At 44.7% G+C, this 16,150-nt stretch overlaps 1 protein-coding gene across 1 annotated transcript in view; it reads right to left on the reverse strand.

Moving 5' to 3' along the window:
• Nucleotides 1-16,150, reverse strand: part of SPTBN4 (spectrin beta, non-erythrocytic 4) — a 1,415,585-nt gene that overhangs the window by 1,007,646 nt on the left and 391,789 nt on the right. Inside the window, 1 exon segment of the mRNA XM_078660647.1 lies at nucleotides 15,186-15,388. Within this exon segment, the coding sequence (XP_078516773.1) occupies nucleotides 15,186-15,388 (203 nt within the window).

Raw genomic sequence — 16,150 nt, forward strand, 5'->3', positions numbered from 1 at the left:
GTGAGTAGTGAGTGCAGAGTAGTGAGTGCAGAGTGCAGAGTAGTGAGTGCAGAGTAGTGAGTGCAGAGTAGTGAGTAGTGAGTGCAGAGTGCAGAGTAGTGAGTAGTGAGTGCAGAGTAGTGAGTGCAGAGTAGTGAGTGCAGAGTGCAGAGTAGTGAGTGCAGAGTGCAGAGTAGTGAGTAGTGAGTGCAGAGTAGTGAGTGCAGAGTGCAGAGTAGTGAGTGCAGAGTAGTGAGTAGTGAGTGCAGAGTGCAGAGTAGTGAGTAGTGAGTGCAGAGTAGTGAGTAGTGAGTGCAGAGTAGTGAGTAGTGAGTGCAGAGTAGTGAGTAGTGAGTGCAGAGTAGTGAGTAGTGAGTGCAGAGTAGTGAGTAGTGAGTAGTGAGTGCAGAGAAGTGAGTAGTGAGTGCAGAGTAGTGAGTAGTGAGTGCAGAGTAGTGAGTAGTGAGTGCACAGTAGTGAGTAGTGAGTGCAGAGTAGTGAGTGCAGAGTAGTGAGTGCAGAGTAGTGAGTAGTGAGTGCAGAGTAGTGAGTGCAGAGTAGTGAGTAGTGAGTGCAGAGTAGTGAGTAGTGAGTGCAGAGTAGTGAGTGCAGAGTAGTGAGTGGTGAGTGCAGAGTAGTGAGTAGTGAGTGCAGAGTAGTGAGTGCAGAGTAGTGAGTAGTGAGTGCAGAGTAGTGAGTAGTGAGTGCAGAGTAGTGAGTGCAGAGTAGTGAGTAGTGAGTGCAGAGTAGTGAGTGCAGAGTAGTGAGTAGTGAGTGCAGAGTAGTGAGTAGTGAGTGCAGAGTAGTGAGTAGTGAGTGCAGAGTAGTGAGTAGTGAGTGCAGAGTAGTGAGTGCAGAGTAGTGAGTGGTGAGTGCAGAGTAATGAGTAGTGAGTGCAGAGTAGTGAGTGCAGAGTAGTGAGTAGTGAGTGCAGAGTAGTGAGTAGTGAGTGCAGAGTAGTGAGTGCAGAGTAGCGAGTAGTGAGTGCAGAGTAGTGAGTGCCGAGTAGTGAGTAGTGAGTGAGTAGTGAGTGCAGAGTGCAGAGTAGTGAGTGCAGAGTAGTGAGTAGTGAGTACAGAGTAGTGAGTAGTGAGTGCAGAGTAGTGATTAGTGAGTGCAGAGTAGTGAGTGCAGAGTAGTGAGTAGTGAGTGCAGAGTAGTGAGTAGTGAGTGCAGAGTAGTGAGTAGTGAGTGCAGAGTAGTGAGTAGTGAGTGCAGAGTAGTGAGTGCAGAGTAGTGAGTAGTGAGTGCAGAGTAGTGAGTAGTGAGTGCAGAGTAGTGAGTAGTGAGTGCAGAGTAGTGAGTGCAGAGTAGTGAGTAGTGAGTGCAGAGTAGTGAGTAGTGAGTGCAGAGTAGTGAGTGCAGAGTAGTGAGTAGTGAGTGCAGAGTAGTGAGTAGTGAGTGCAGAGTAGTGAGTGCAGAGTAGTGAGTGGTGAGTGCAGAGTAGTGAGTAGTGAGTGCAGAGTAGTGAGTGCAGAGTAGTGAGTAGTGAGTGCAGAGTAGTGAGTAGTGAGTGCAGAGTAGTGAGTGCAGAGTAGTGAGTAGTGAGTGCAGAGTAGTGAGTGCAGAGTAGTGAGTAGTGAGTGCAGAGTAGTGAGTAGTGAGTGCAGAGTAGTGAGTAGTGAGTGCAGAGTAGTGAGTAGTGAGTGCAGAGTAGTGAGTGCAGAGTAGTGAGTGGTGAGTGCAGAGTAGTGAGTAGTGAGTGCAGAGTAGTGAGTGCAGAGTAGTGAGTAGTGAGTGCAGAGTAGTGAGTAGTGAGTGCAGAGTAGTGAGTGCAGAGTAGTGAGTGCAGAGTAGTGAGTGCAGAGTAGTGAGTAGTGAGTGCAGAGTAGTGAGTAGTGAGTGCAGAGTAGTGAGTGCAGAGTAGTGAGTAGTGAGTACAGAGTAGTGAGTAGTGAGTGCAGAGTAGTGATTAGTGAGTGCAGAGTAGTGAGTGCAGAGTAGTGAGTAGTGAGTGCAGAGTAGTGAGTAGTGAGTGCAGAGTAGTGAGTGCAGAGTAGTGAGTAGTGAGTGCAGAGTAGTGAGTGCAGAGTAGTGAGTGCAGAGTAGTGAGTAGTGAGTGCAGAGTAGTGAGTGCAGAGTAGGGAGTAGTGAGTGCAGAGTAGTGAGTAGTGAGTGCAGAGTAGTGAGTGCAGAGTGGTGAGTAGTGAGTGCAGAGTAGTGAGTAGTGAGTGCAGAGTAGTGAGTAGTGAGTGCAGAGTAGTGAGTAGTGAGTGCAGAGTAGTGAGTAGTGAGTGCAGAGTAGTGAGTAGTGAGTAGTGAGTGCAGAGTAGTGAGTAGTGAGTGCAGAGTAGTGAGTGCAGAGTAGTGAGTAGTGAGTAGTGAGTGCAGAGTAGTGAGTAGTGAGTGCAGAGTAGTGAGTGCAGAGTAGTGAGTGCAGAGTAGTGAGTAGTGAGTGCAGAGTAGTGAGTGCAGAGTAGTGAGTAGTGAGTGCAGAGTAGTGAGTAGTGAGTGCAGAGTAGTGAGTAGTGAGTGCAGAGTAGTGAATGCAGAGTAGTGAGTAGTGAGTGCAGAGTAGTGAGTAGTGAGTGCAGAGTAGTGAGTAGTGAGTGCAGAGTAGTGAGTAGTGAGTGCAGAGTAGTGAGTAGTGAGTGCAGAGTAGTGAGTAGTGAGTGCAGAGTAGTGAGTGCAGAGTAGTGAGTGCAGAGTAGTGAGTAGTGAGTGCAGAGTAGTGAGTGCAGAGTAGTGAGTGGTGAGTGCAGAGTAGTGAGTAGTGAGTGCAGAGTAGTGAGTGCAGAGTAGTGAGTAGTGAGTGCAGAGTAGTGAGTGCAGAGTAGTGAGTGCAGAGTAGTGAGTAGTGAGTGCAGAGTAGTGAGTGCAGAGTAGTCAGTAGTGAGTGCAGAGTAGTGAGTAGTGAGTGCAGAGTAGTGAGTAGTGAGTGCAGAGTAGTGAGTAGTGAGTGCAGAGTAGTGAGTGCAGAGTAGTGAGTGGTGAGTGCAGAGTAGTGAGTGCAGAGTAGTGAGTAGTGAGTGCAGAGTAGTGAGTGCAGAGTAGTGAGTAGTGAGTGCAGAGTAGTGAGTGCAGAGTAGTGAGTAGTGAGTGCAGAGTAGTGAGTAGTGAGTGCAGAGTAGTGAGTAGTGAGTGCAGAGTAGTGAGTAGTGAGTACAGAGTAGTGAGTAGTGAGTGCAGAGTAGTGATTAGTGAGTGCAGAGTAGTGAGTGCAGAGTAGTGAGTAGTGAGTGCAGAGTAGTGAGTAGTGAGTGCAGAGTAGTGAGTAGTGAGTGCAGAGTAGTGAGTGCAGAGTAGTGAGTAGTGAGTGCAGAGTAGTGAGTAGTGAGTGCATAGTAGTGAGTAGTGAGTGCAGAGTAGTGAGTGCAGAGTAGTGAGTAGTGAGTGCAGAGTAGTGAGTAGTGAGTGCAGAGTAGTGAGTGCAGAGTGGTGAGTAGTGAGTGCAGAGTAGTGAGTAGTGAATGCAGAGTAGTGAGTAGTGAGTGCAGAGTAGTGAGTAGTGAGTGCAGAGTAGTGAGTAGTTAGTAGTGAGTAGTGAGTGCAGAGTAGTGAGTAGTGAGTGCAGAGTAGTGAGTAGTGAGTGCAGAGCAGTGAGTAGTGAGTGCAGAGTAGTGAGTAGTGAGTGCAGAGTAGTGAGTAGTGAGTGCAGAGTAGTGAGTGCAGAGTAGTGAGTAGTGAGTGCAGAGTAGTGAGTGCAGAGTAGTGAGTAGTGAGTGCAGAGTAGTGAGTAGTGAGTGCAGAGTAGTGAGTAGTGAGTGCAGAGTAGTGAGTAGTGAGTGCAGAGTAGTGAGTAGTGAGTGCAGAGTAGTGAGTGCAGAGTAGTGAGTAGTGAGTGCAGAGTAGTGAGTAGTGAGTGCAGAGTAGTGAGTGCAGAGTAGTGAGTGCAGAGTAGTGAGTAGTGAGTGCAGAGTAGTGAGTACAGAGTAGTGAGTAGTGAGTAGTGAGTGCAGAGTAGTGAGTCCAGAGTAGTGAGTAGTGAGTGCAGAGTAGTGAGTAGTGAGTGCAGAGTAGTGAGTAGTAAGTGCAGAGTGGTGAGTAGTGAGTGCAGAGTAGTGAGTGCAGAGTAGTGAGTAGTGAGTGCAGAGTAGTGAGTAGTGAGTGCAGAGTAGTGAGTGCAGAGTAGTGAGTAGTGAGTGTAGAGTAGTGAGTAGTGAGTGCAGAGTAGTGAGTACAGAGTAGTGAGTGCAGGTGCAGAGTGAGTGTGCAGAGCAGTGAGTGCAGGTGCAGAGCAGTGAGTGCAGGTGCAGAGTGAGTGTGCAGAGCAGTGAGTGCAGGTGCAGAGCAGTGAGTGCAGGTGCAGAGCAGTGAGTGCAGGTGCAGAGCGGTGTGTGCGGATGAGTGTAGAGTGCTGTGTATTGGCAATGTAAATGACAATGCCATTTATTTATGATTTAAAGAAAAAAAAAGAAATGTCATGAGCAATGCCAATAGCTCTACCTTTAATGATGCCGAGACCATTGCATTGTAAATGCTTGTTTAAGGCTGCACCCTTTCCGTTGGTGATTATGAATTAAGAGCTCATTCTGTCTCTCTTATTTTATTTTCTGGAGTCTTGTAAATACTGCTCCAGTGACATTGCTTGTGTGCGCTTGCGACTTCTTCATTTTGCTACTTTGTGTGGTTGAGTTTCTCAGGTGTTTCTAGAATTTGGTCAACGTTCTTTTTGAGGATAAGGGCCTGTAAACCTTCAACCACGCCCTTCGCCGCCCCCTTTTCTTTGCTCATGGTCACAAATTGATTTAACTCAGGAACTCATGGGGCTGCGTTTGGCCAGGCTTCTTTTGGAGTTCTAAGCTTCTTTTGGAGTTCTAAGTGTTGATCCACCACTCAAATTACTTTCATATTTCACTATACTAATTTTCAACACTAATCCTTGATGGGTTCCGGAGTAGCGTTCTACTCGCCAAAAAAGCACTCCAACACCCCATCAGGTGTAACAAGCGCTATATAAATGCAAACCTTTTTCCCTCTTCTATCCGTCCGCTATCCTTCTCACTCCAAATAACTGACTAATACCCACCACTCAAATTACTTTCGTATTTCACTATACTAACTCACCACTAATCCTTTAAGGATTTCCGGAGTAGTGTGCTACTGCCCCCCCAAAAAAGTGCTTCAACACCCCATCAGGGATAACAAGCGCTATATAAATACAAACCTGTTTTCCCTCTTCAATTCTTTCGCTATCCTTCTGAATCCAAATAATTGACTGACCTAGCCACCACTCAAATCACTTTTATATTTCACTATACTAATTCAACACTAATCCTTTATGGGTTCCGGAGTAGCGTGCTACTCGGCAATAAAGCGCTTTGATGCCTCGTCAGGGGTAGTAAGCGCTATATAAATGCAATTACAATACAATACAATACTTATGCAATAACTTATATATATGTTAAACATAGAATAATGTAATTATAAGTTAAAGATCTGCACTAAATAGGACAGTCGTTCTGATGGTCCAAATCCAGCTACCCTCTTGCTAATAGGCTAAAGGTTAATGGTCAAATGCTGAAGATTTCCAATGCTGAGACTCTGCTGTCGAAAAAACAAGCATTTTCACTGTATCTAAACGAGGGAGGGAACCACAAGGAACAGCAAACGTCTGGCATCCATCAACTACTAAACAAGGTCTTAATCAAGCTATGTACGTACATTTTAACTAAAAAAATATGATCAAATAAACCATACAAAAAACATAATTGTCCACTTCTTAAGTGATAAAGGTATACAGAGCTGCTCAACACATGTGTGTGTGTGTCGAGTATCTCCAATTTATAAAACAACTAAATACAGTGGTAGGTGATGCATAAATGAAACTATGTGCAACACAAATTCAATATCGGGCCAAAAAATCTTTAAGTCCTCCAGAATCATCATATAACAGATGATCACTTGCTCACTTATTAATCAGATGTGCTTGCCCTCAGCATACATCTCTCCCCATCTTCTGCCTTTTATTCATCCATTTCTATGATCAGTACTCCCATGATGTCTTTCTTGTTGAATTATCAATTCCATACGCCCCTGAGATCTTTCAACTGACCAGATCTCCATCCTAGGCAACTTCACTCTGTGGACAACAGATGTGAAACTCCCCACTTCAGAATAAGAAATATCTAATAATCTGAAGACCCCTTCTTCACTTCCTCCACTTCCCACATCAAAGACATTCATTTTGAGTCATTACCTTTAGGAAATGAGCATTGACCCCATCAGCATACTCTCCACCCCCTGGATCTACTACATAATGCAGCCATTCTCTATCTTAGACCTCAGTATCACCCCGCATCCTAATGTGTCTTCCAACCAAAACCAAAACTTCTTCCTTATAACTTAAACGTTGAAAACCCTTCAGCCCAAAAAAAGTTAACTTCCCTCCATCCAGTTATGAGGTTAATGCCTACCTTAATATTAATTAATAATAACTTATGCTGATTCCTTCGCGTACATCTTATAACAGACTGAGACTCGGTAACCGCAACTAGTGTGCTCTTGAATTGATTATCCCGGAGCACAAATAATGCCACTCGACTTGTCCATGACTCTTTAGGTACACTGAATCGGTCTCTCAGTTCCTACAGGAAGGTGCACTTCATGCTAAAATATGCCTTCTTGTCAGCAGAATTTAGGAATTACGGAACTTGTGGTTATAGGTTTAAACTCAAAGTTGTCAAAGACATTGGTTATGAACCTAGATAGGTCAGTGAATACATATTGTGGTCACTAATAGGCTTTAGGAAGAGGGGGTCGAGTATTTTATGATCAGATTTTGAGTTCACCTTGTCCTAAAATGCACGAGAGAGAGAGAGAGAGAGAGGGAGAGAGAGAGAGAGAGAGAGAGAGAGAGACCACTGCTAGTATCTAGACCAAATCTGTTGCATGCAGACACGGAGTCCTGCCTGCTATTTTGTTTTTTCTGTTTTTAAAACTATGCTTAGGCAATAGAGTTTTTCACTCAAGTGCACTTCATGACTAATATGACCTCTCGATGCATTTTTAAAAATTAACCGCATGCGCGCTAGCGGTTTTCCCGCTGCGATTTTGAAAATCGCGCGTTACGTGACAAAGCCAGCTCGTCATGCGCGTAGCGCAGGTAACGCCCATGACGAGCTGGCTTTGTCATGCGCGCTGAAGGGGTTAAAGGTCCCTGTCCCATGCAGCACGCGCTCTGAGCGGTGGCCGGTTGAGTCCCATCTCATAGCCGTATACAGGTGGGTAATCAAGTGTCTACCCGCGCCACATGAGAGTAGTATTTACAATGTACATATGGTCGGTGGGGCAGCTGGGTACCTGGCGGTCAGTCAGCCCTGCATAATGTAAGTATTGGCCCTGACCCAGTGTAAAATTCTCACAACCTTGTTCAGATATAAGTCACCTAGCAATGCGCACCCACCCTCCTGCCACACGTGGAAGGACATATGGTTCATCATTTGTCGAACCAGTGCCAATTTAGGGAGTTCCCAATGAAAAGAGTTATGCCTCAATACTACCTCAACGTACTGCTGCCATATATGTGCAGTGTGGCGCACTATATATGGTTTGTCATCCGTTCAGTAGTAGCTGAGAAAATCAAAATTAAAAAAGTTATGATATCTATGGCCGCGCAGGATCCGCGCACCCTCCCAATCACAAGCTTCATGCTAATTGCCTGTCAACACTCCAAACCAGGAAGTGTTGGCAGCCTTCATGTGTCTCGGTTCTACAGAGGCACAATAAAACAGAAAAAAACGCGCAAAACATAAAAAGGGGGCAGGGGAGAAACACACTGACCCCCTAGGCCTTCTCAGGGGGTCCCACAAGGACCCCAAAGGCCCTGGGGCTTTTTTACAAATATGTGTGTGGGGGGGGCTCACAGCCCCCCCAGTCCTGGGGACCGCCACCCCCAGGGCTTCTAAGATAAATGGTTTGGGGGCTAAAAGGCCCCCCCAAGCCCTAGGGACTGCCACCACCCGGGGCTTTCTGATTAAATTTGCAGGGGGGCTCACACCCCCCCAGCCCCGGGGACCGCCATCCCCAGGGCTTGTAACATACATGGGGGGGGGGGGGGGGGGGGGGCTCAAAGGCCCCCCCACAAGCCCCGGGGACCGCCACCTCACCGGGGCTCTAAATATTAAAATTGGGGGGTCTGTGACGGACCCCCCAGCCCCGGGGACCACCACCTTCCGGGGTTTTTGCAATGTTGGGAGGGGGGCCGCGTGGCCCCCTTCTGGAGCCCTGTTATGGCCCTGGGGACCGCCACCCCCCAGGGCTGGCTCCTGCAGTGTCTCGGGGTGCCGATCCCCGGGACACTGCAGTTTGCTATGGCAGGGCGGGAGCCTTGTGGCTCCCGCCTTGCACAGCAACTTCTGCTTTGGTATTTGGAAGAGAGAGCAGGAAACCTAATCTCTCTTCCAAATACCAAAGCAGATTGCTTTTCCACACGAGGAGATGCATCTTATCAGCTCTCCATGTGGAAAAGCAATGCCGGCTCCAGCAGGACGCGGGGAGTCGGCGGGACTGTGGGGGGATTGGGGACCAACGGAGAGGGCCAGCCCCGGGGGATGGGGTCCCCGGGGCTATAAGTGGAGCGGACGCGGCCCCCTCCCCAATAAAAAAAATTAATTACTTAGTTAAAAAAAAGGAAAGGCCGGCACGGGGGGATGGGGTCCCCGGGGCAATTATGGCCTCGGTAGGGGGCCACCCGGCCCCCTTCCAAATGTATATATATAAAAAAAAAGGGGTCAGGCCCTGGAAGATGGGGTACCCAGGGCCAAAATATTAGGAAAAGAAGGGGGGCACACAGCCCACCTTCTTAAAATAAAATAAATTAAAGAAGACCAACATCGCGCCAGAGGCCCGCCCCCTCCCTGCACCACTCTGCAATCGCGCCCCCTGGCGCGTTTGCAGATGAGGAACTAATCCCCCTTGAATACTGGGGGTCCCTGGGGGCCAACTAGCCCACCAGGAACATCCAATATGCGCCAGGGAGCTGCGTTGCGAGAGGTGTTCTGAGACCAAGCCCCTTTTTACACCTCTCTGCAATGCAGCCCTGTGGAGCTTACTGAAGGTACATTGTGGGCTAGTTGGAGCCTAGGTACTCTCAGGATTCAAGGGGACTTAATCGCCCAACTTAAAACGGCCACAGGGCATGTTTACACAGTGGTGAAGGGAGGGAGCGGGCCGAGGTGACATGTGCAAATACGCCCTGTGGTGCATTTTAAGTTGGGGAAATAATTCCCCTTCAATCCTAAGGGCCACTGGGGGCCAATTGGTCCACCAGGTGTTTCCAGTAAACGTCACTGCGCTGCATTTCAGAGAGGTGGTCCGGGCCGTGCCCATTTTTACACCTCTCTGCATCGTAGTTCTGTGGCGCTAACTGGAGATACCTGGTGGGATAGTTATACCCAAGGGACACTCAGGATTCAAGGGGACTTTATCCACCAAATTAAAATGGCCACAGGGCGTGTTTGCACACGTCAGCTCAGCCCCCCCTCCCTTCCCCAGTTAAAAGGTTATTCTAATCCCCCTGCCCTATTATGTACTAGGGCCTTACAGAGGAGGCCATGGTAATCACTGGGGTACCCCAACGCATGGTGTTCCCTAGTGTATGTAGGTTTTTTAACTGTATTCTAAGTGTCTTTTAGCATAGCACTGGCTCTAGGACTGGTTAGTCAGAGTCAGTTACCACCAGTACCCATCTGAAAAAGTTGAGGGTACAGGATGATTTTGCTTCAAGGCCTCTTTATGCTCCTCTGTTTATTCTTCTGCACGTCTTCCTTCTTCCTGCACTTTTCTTCGTCTTTGAGGACTTCTGTAGCTTCTTTCTGCATATCTTTTTCTTCTTTCTGTGTGTTTTTTTCTTCTTTCTTCACATGTCCTACCTCTGTAGGCATAGTTAGAAACTAGCATTTAAAAACCTTAGAAATTAACTGAAAAAACATAGGTTTCAGGCACTTTATAATTACAAATTAGCATTTAAAAAATCTTTGAAATTCACTGGGAAAACCATAGGTTTCAGGCACGTTAGAGTTAGGCATTAGCATTTAAAAAACCTTAGAAATTCACTAAAAAAAACATAAGTTTCAGGGGCGTTATAGTTAGTTGGATATTTCACTCGTACAAAACCATTAAAATTCCCCCGTTATAGTTAGTTCAACTATAACTTGCGCGCCCGCAAAGCACTGCTGAAGACGTCACATATTACATCACGCATGACATGGTCAGTGACATCACTCATGACATCACTTATGACAGCTCAAAGGAATGAATGGGGAATACCGATTCGGTGAATACCGAATCGGTATTTACCGAATTTTACAGATTCGGTAAAAATTACCAAATTAATACCTACATACCATTTACCCATTCTAAAATACCGAATCGGTAAAATTCGGTATTTTAGAATCGGTAAATGGTATTTACCTACATCTGGCCCTCAGTGTTTTTGCACACCTATTACAACCCAGCCCTTGTTTCCTGTAGCGACTAATGCACTAATCAGTCGCATTGTAAACCTAATAAATATTAATATAATGTAGTGCAGTTCTTGAGAGCCCTCCATTATCATTTGTCAGCGTCAGTGAGATTTGGCCCCTCAGGGGAATGGACTAATAGATTTATGCTAGGGAGAGGGCAGTGTCCTGGCTCCAATTGTGTTTTTTTTGTACATTGATGGCCTTGGCGCAGTCCTTTCAAACACAGTAAGATGCCCCCTCAATTGGTAGGAAAAAGGTCCCAGTTCTACTGTATGCAGATGATGCGTTTTTTCTACACAGAACCCACATTGGTCTTTATGTTTTGTTCCAGGAATTTGTATCTCTCATGGGGACACTGGGACTGGTCGCCAACTAAGACGGAGACTTTTATTATGGTGTGCAAGCCTAGACATTACAAAATGTGGGATATCTACTTGCACAGTCAGCCTGTCGCTCAGACTGAGGAGTTTTCAGACTTGGGAGTAGTTATAATTGACAGGAGTAACTGGGGTCTATGTATAGCCAAAGTAAGTCAGATATTTTTATGCACTGTGGGCAATATTTTTAACCTGGCCAAAAGCATTGGGAAAAAACTTGTAGCCCTATCCTAGAAGTCTTTATGAGGAAGTGCCTTCTGGTCCTTACCTAATACATGCCCGCTTCAATGGAGCGACTCCTGGGTGTTCCACCCATACACTCTACCTACATTTTACACAAGGAGCTTGTGATGGAGTACACTGAGGATACTGTCAAGTTGGCTCCCTTGATCCTGTGGTGTTTCACATAGGCGAATCCACATGCCTCGTTGAACAGAGAAATTATTAATCATTGCCTTGCATGTGAGGTGCATGAAAATTTAAACTGAATAAATTCCACCATTCGAAAAGCAGATATTTCATGGTTCAAATCCGCATTTATGGAAGGGTCGAGAGCCCTTAGGGAGGATCATAAATACAAAAAAAAGTCCGTCAAAGAGTATGCAGGGATTCATACTTCTCCATCCCTGGAACCTTACCTAGAATGGATTGATAGTTCTTGGCACAGGCTACTGCTCAATAAGTTTAGGTTAGGATCTGCGAGGTCGCTCCTTGGTTTCCCCCTTGGCCAATTTGGCCTCAATAGTCCTGAAATGCTGATCTGACGAGTCCTCCCCAAGAACCTTGTAGCATTTCACTTTCTTTTGTACATTTTTCACTTATCTCACAAAAAGGTTCTTAATTCTGATTATACGAAAGCAAGGGATTAGAACCACGAGATTAGCTCTTGTGTACTTGAAAAAACTTAACTCCCCCTCTAACTGTGTCAACATTTGTTCTTTCCTTAAATGTGAAATTAGTAGAAGGAAACCATTAAAGTTTTAATAGAAAGACCTTATCTTATGATAGAAATTACGCACACATAATTGAACCAATTTTGTGATTTTGGCACGATGTTCTGCACTATAAATGTTTTGACCCGTTACGCAAGGTAACATTTTGTGTGTAATTTATTGTTTTTGTCTTATGAATGAATTCATGCAATTGTGAAGTATTGCTTGTTGTTGGCGTTTTACCAAACAGTTTTTAACTCTCTTTTATATTATCGAGAGTGATGGATATATATTTTTTTCTTTTATGTGTGCTTTTGTGGTCACATTTGTGTTCGAAAGAAAGTGATTTGAATTGAATTGTTAAATGGTGTCACATTTTGGAAATGTTACATACATCGATGAAGAAGCTTGCAAACCTATTTCATGAAAAGTGCCGATGCAATGACCTACCTTTTAAGAAAATAAGTATGTTATACCATTGACAATAAAACTAGTGAACCAGAGGCCGATGTACTAAAGGGCAGGTTGCAATGCAGGCGGTGTTTTGCACACCTATTAAAACCTGGCCTTTCTTTTGTAATTTAACTAATGCCCTAATCAGTCGCATTGCAAAATACAGTTTCATGGGATGTTGCAAGATCTCTCACCCAATAAATATTAACTAAGCAGGAGATGCTTTGCAAACTTTCTGCAACTCAAGCAATGGGCAAATGGAGGGCCTTCAGCAGGTCTTTGTCTCTGCCTTTGCATTACTAGGATGAAAACGTTTACAAAAAAACACCCGGTGTCTCCTAAGAGCACACGTTCTGCTGGTAAAACGAAAGTGTTCTTGATCAAAATTACATGGGGTGCTTACAGTGGTCCCCCAAACCACTGGCTGCCCCTCCTGAGAGCAGTAGTCTTGATTAAAAATGGTGAAACTCTGCCATAGGGAAAGTTTCCCAACTGCAAATCACTTACCATTCAGTGGATCAAAGGTTGCATTAGTAACAGATCAGGCTTTAGTGACAGATCAATAGTTTGCAACTGCGGTCACAAACTACTGACGCACCTCTTAGTGACTGACATATGACGTGAGCAATCCATTTACGCGCTCTCCTATTTGCGATTCGGAAAGTGGTACTTTGTACACAGGTGTTCTTTGGTCGCAGGCTTTGCAACCGCATATCACCTCTGGACATCAATCCACTAACTGTCTTTTTTACACACATTTTTAATCTCCCATATATGTTCCCCACTTTTCAAACATGCATTCTGCATAGATGTTCACACATCCCTGTCCTGGTGATGATTCATGGACTGTTGGCCATTAGTCTGGGACCTCAATGGACACGTGAATAAATGGGAAATATGGACTTTTCTAGCCAATAATGAACATCGACTACTATGTTTGCTTTACTTGTAAAACGTACACTCTAGAATGTTTTTTTCACCTTAAAGCGCTGTGCAGATATCCTTTTTGGGCATAATCTTCACTTGAGTTGATCACAGGTTAATTTTTTGGCTAGCTATATCTGTGTTTTCTTTGTGCAATGGAATTCATACTCTAAAAACACTTAGTTCCGTTTGCAAATCTGTTGAGAGTCAAATAATATAGGAGTGTACATCAAATTATACCCAAAAAACATTGTTTTCTTGAAAATACCTTTTTGGGGGTGGCTTGTCACTAGGGCACTTGGATTTGACTTCTCTTTTAAGGTGTCCTAATGTACTCCCTGAGCAGGTGGAAAATCCATAAGCCTATGACCCAATCAACAGCTACTCTGAGGGGGAGGAAGGTCACTACCATGTCATGTCGGGAGGGGCTAGTGAGGCTGAAGTTTGTGGTGGCATACTCCCTCCCACATTAGCAGTTTGCTTTATGGGGGTACCCATGGCACCATTATGATGGTGAAGGTTCTGGGAGCTCAAGATGGTGTGACGTAAGCAATTACCGGCGAGCCATTGCTTAACTCGGTCTTAGCTCCTGTGAACACTGGAAGGGCAAGCTCACTGAGCTGAAGCCGAGTTGATGGTGCCAACAACTGCAGCAAGCTAGCGGACATGCAGAGTGATAATGGGCAGTTCCTTCAAAAACACATAACGGGATGAGAATTATTTATGGCGGCACCACAAATCTATACACTCACTAACCCGATATCTGGTGTGCCAGTGCGTTGTACAAGTGGTGGCCAAATTAGTGTTCTTTTTTTATCAAACCTTAGCAGAGAAGCTTTGGAAATGTTCACTCGTACACCCAAAACACAATCACTGGACCCTTGATCCCAACCAATTGACAAGAGTGATCCCAGGAGTCCCTTAGGTTGTATAAATATTTGGCATGATTTTGACAGTCGCTGAGATAATTGGGACCCGGCATCAGAGTCCCATCAAGAAACACAGAGATCTCCATAAACGAAACACGGATCCTGTGCACTTCCTTCACACGGTAAAGGAGCAAAGGTGGTCAATCTGGCCGAAGGAGAATTTTTAATACTACAAGAAACAGATGGCACTGTGGTAAATAGAAATGAACGTAAAAAAGAAAAAATAAGTGCAGGGGCTCAAAGGTGTTCTAAGGAGCACCCCTCCGCAGTGCTGAATGCCAGGGTAGATGAATATTAGTTTTCATTCCACTTCATGCCTCTTTCTGCCACCACCCTGAGCTTCCTATCTCTATATCTCACTCTTGCTGGTTTGTTTCTCTCCCAGCGTTGTCCCTTTATCGCGGTTTTCCTATCTTTCTCTTACACCTTATTACCAATTTGTCTCTCTCTCTTGCTCAGGGTTTATGTTTCTTCAATAAAAAAAAGTCCTGGTCCGAAAAAATGAGTGACGCTTGAAAAGAGGAAAAGTACTGTACTTGAAGAGGAGATTCAAAGTGGGGATAACAGTCATGCATGGGAGCCCTGTTGGTCTGAAAGCATGCTCTGAGGTATTCCGTCAAGAATGGCTGAGGTGTTCCTTTGGATTTTTTAATAGGCTGGGGTATCTTGTCAGTTTCTGATACTGTTCTATCCGACTCTGTTTCCCCTTACCCCAGACCCATTCTTGTCCCTACAACATACATATATTGAATGAGAAGAATTGAACAGTCAACAAGTAGAGCTTATAAGAAACATACACTGAGATATCTTAAAAAGTATGTCATGCTGCTGAACTTTCTATATTTATGCTTAGATGCGAATTCGATGGGGACATTTGTAGTTTTAATGTGATTATTTTTTTTAAATATATTTTTTTTGTCCAGAAAATGACTAGTGGTTCTGACTTTTCTAAATCAAGCCTTTATTACCCATTTGCTTCATCCCTTCCATCCTCCCACAAATCATTTTTCAAGTGAGGGATACAACCATGGATAAAAAAAAACCAATTAAGTTGATTTGATTATGGCACGGTACATTTCCCTCAAATTATTGGAAAATACAACTGCTACACTTATTATTCATAAATAACACAATTTTAATATAAAAAAGAAACTTCATATATAGACAGTAACAAACGGGACCAACCTTTTTTTTATAATTTTAATCCGCTCCAGCACCCTGTCTGAGTAGACGTTTCCCAGCCGAATGAGACTCTCACCAGCGTCAATCGCCAAGTTGATTTTCTGTTTATTCAGCTCCATTGTGGTGAGAAAATTCTTGTGCTTTTTGATGGCAGCTTCAACGGTCTCCACTGTGTTGGGCAGTTCAACATGAGCCAAGGTAGATTCCTAAAAAAAAACAGTGAGGTAAAGAACGAAAAATTAAACATCCACTTCAGTCACTGGACTCTATGTTCACTCGCTAGGCGATGGAGGAGATGTAGGGTTGCCAGATCACTTGTCAACTGTGGCAAGAGTAGCAATAGAAGACTACAAATCCTGGAATGTACTGATTTGTGAAAGGAAACCTTGGTGGCATTGAGATACTTTAAGCAGATTATACCACTTTTGGATCCATTCTGCACCAATAATTCCTAATTGAAGAGATTTCATTGGCTGGTGCTGATGTACTTTCCCATCAATATTTTCTGCACCTCACAAGTGAGAAAGAGACATTTGCACCAAATGACCAGTGCAAAAGCTCCATCTTACAATAACCAGTTAGTAAGGGCAAAAATGTCACTGCTCTAGTACCAAAGATTTAACAAGGCCCAACTGAGCGATCCTTTGGGAGAAGCCAGTGAAGGGGAGGGAAGCGGAGAAGAGTAAAAAGCTTCCCTATGAAAGAGAAGGGGCACATGAAGGGGGTCTGCCAATTCAATGAATTCTGGTGAAAAGACCAGATCCCAACAACATTCCATTTGTCTGTACTCAATAGCTTTTTTATTCTAATTGAAAAGGAATGAAAGCACCGCTACTGCTGAACAAGTACAAGAAAACACAAATGCATCTGCCAATTCTTTAGCCTTGTTAGTCAGCTATCTTCAACCTTTTCTGTAGTGGGAGCTACTTCTAATTGGTGAAAATCATCGTGAGCTAATGAAAGCTAAG

Source organism: Lissotriton helveticus, chromosome 9 (genome assembly GCF_964261635.1).
Source record: "Lissotriton helveticus chromosome 9, aLisHel1.1, whole genome shotgun sequence".
NCBI classification, from domain to species: Eukaryota; Metazoa; Chordata; class Amphibia; order Caudata; family Salamandridae; genus Lissotriton; species Lissotriton helveticus.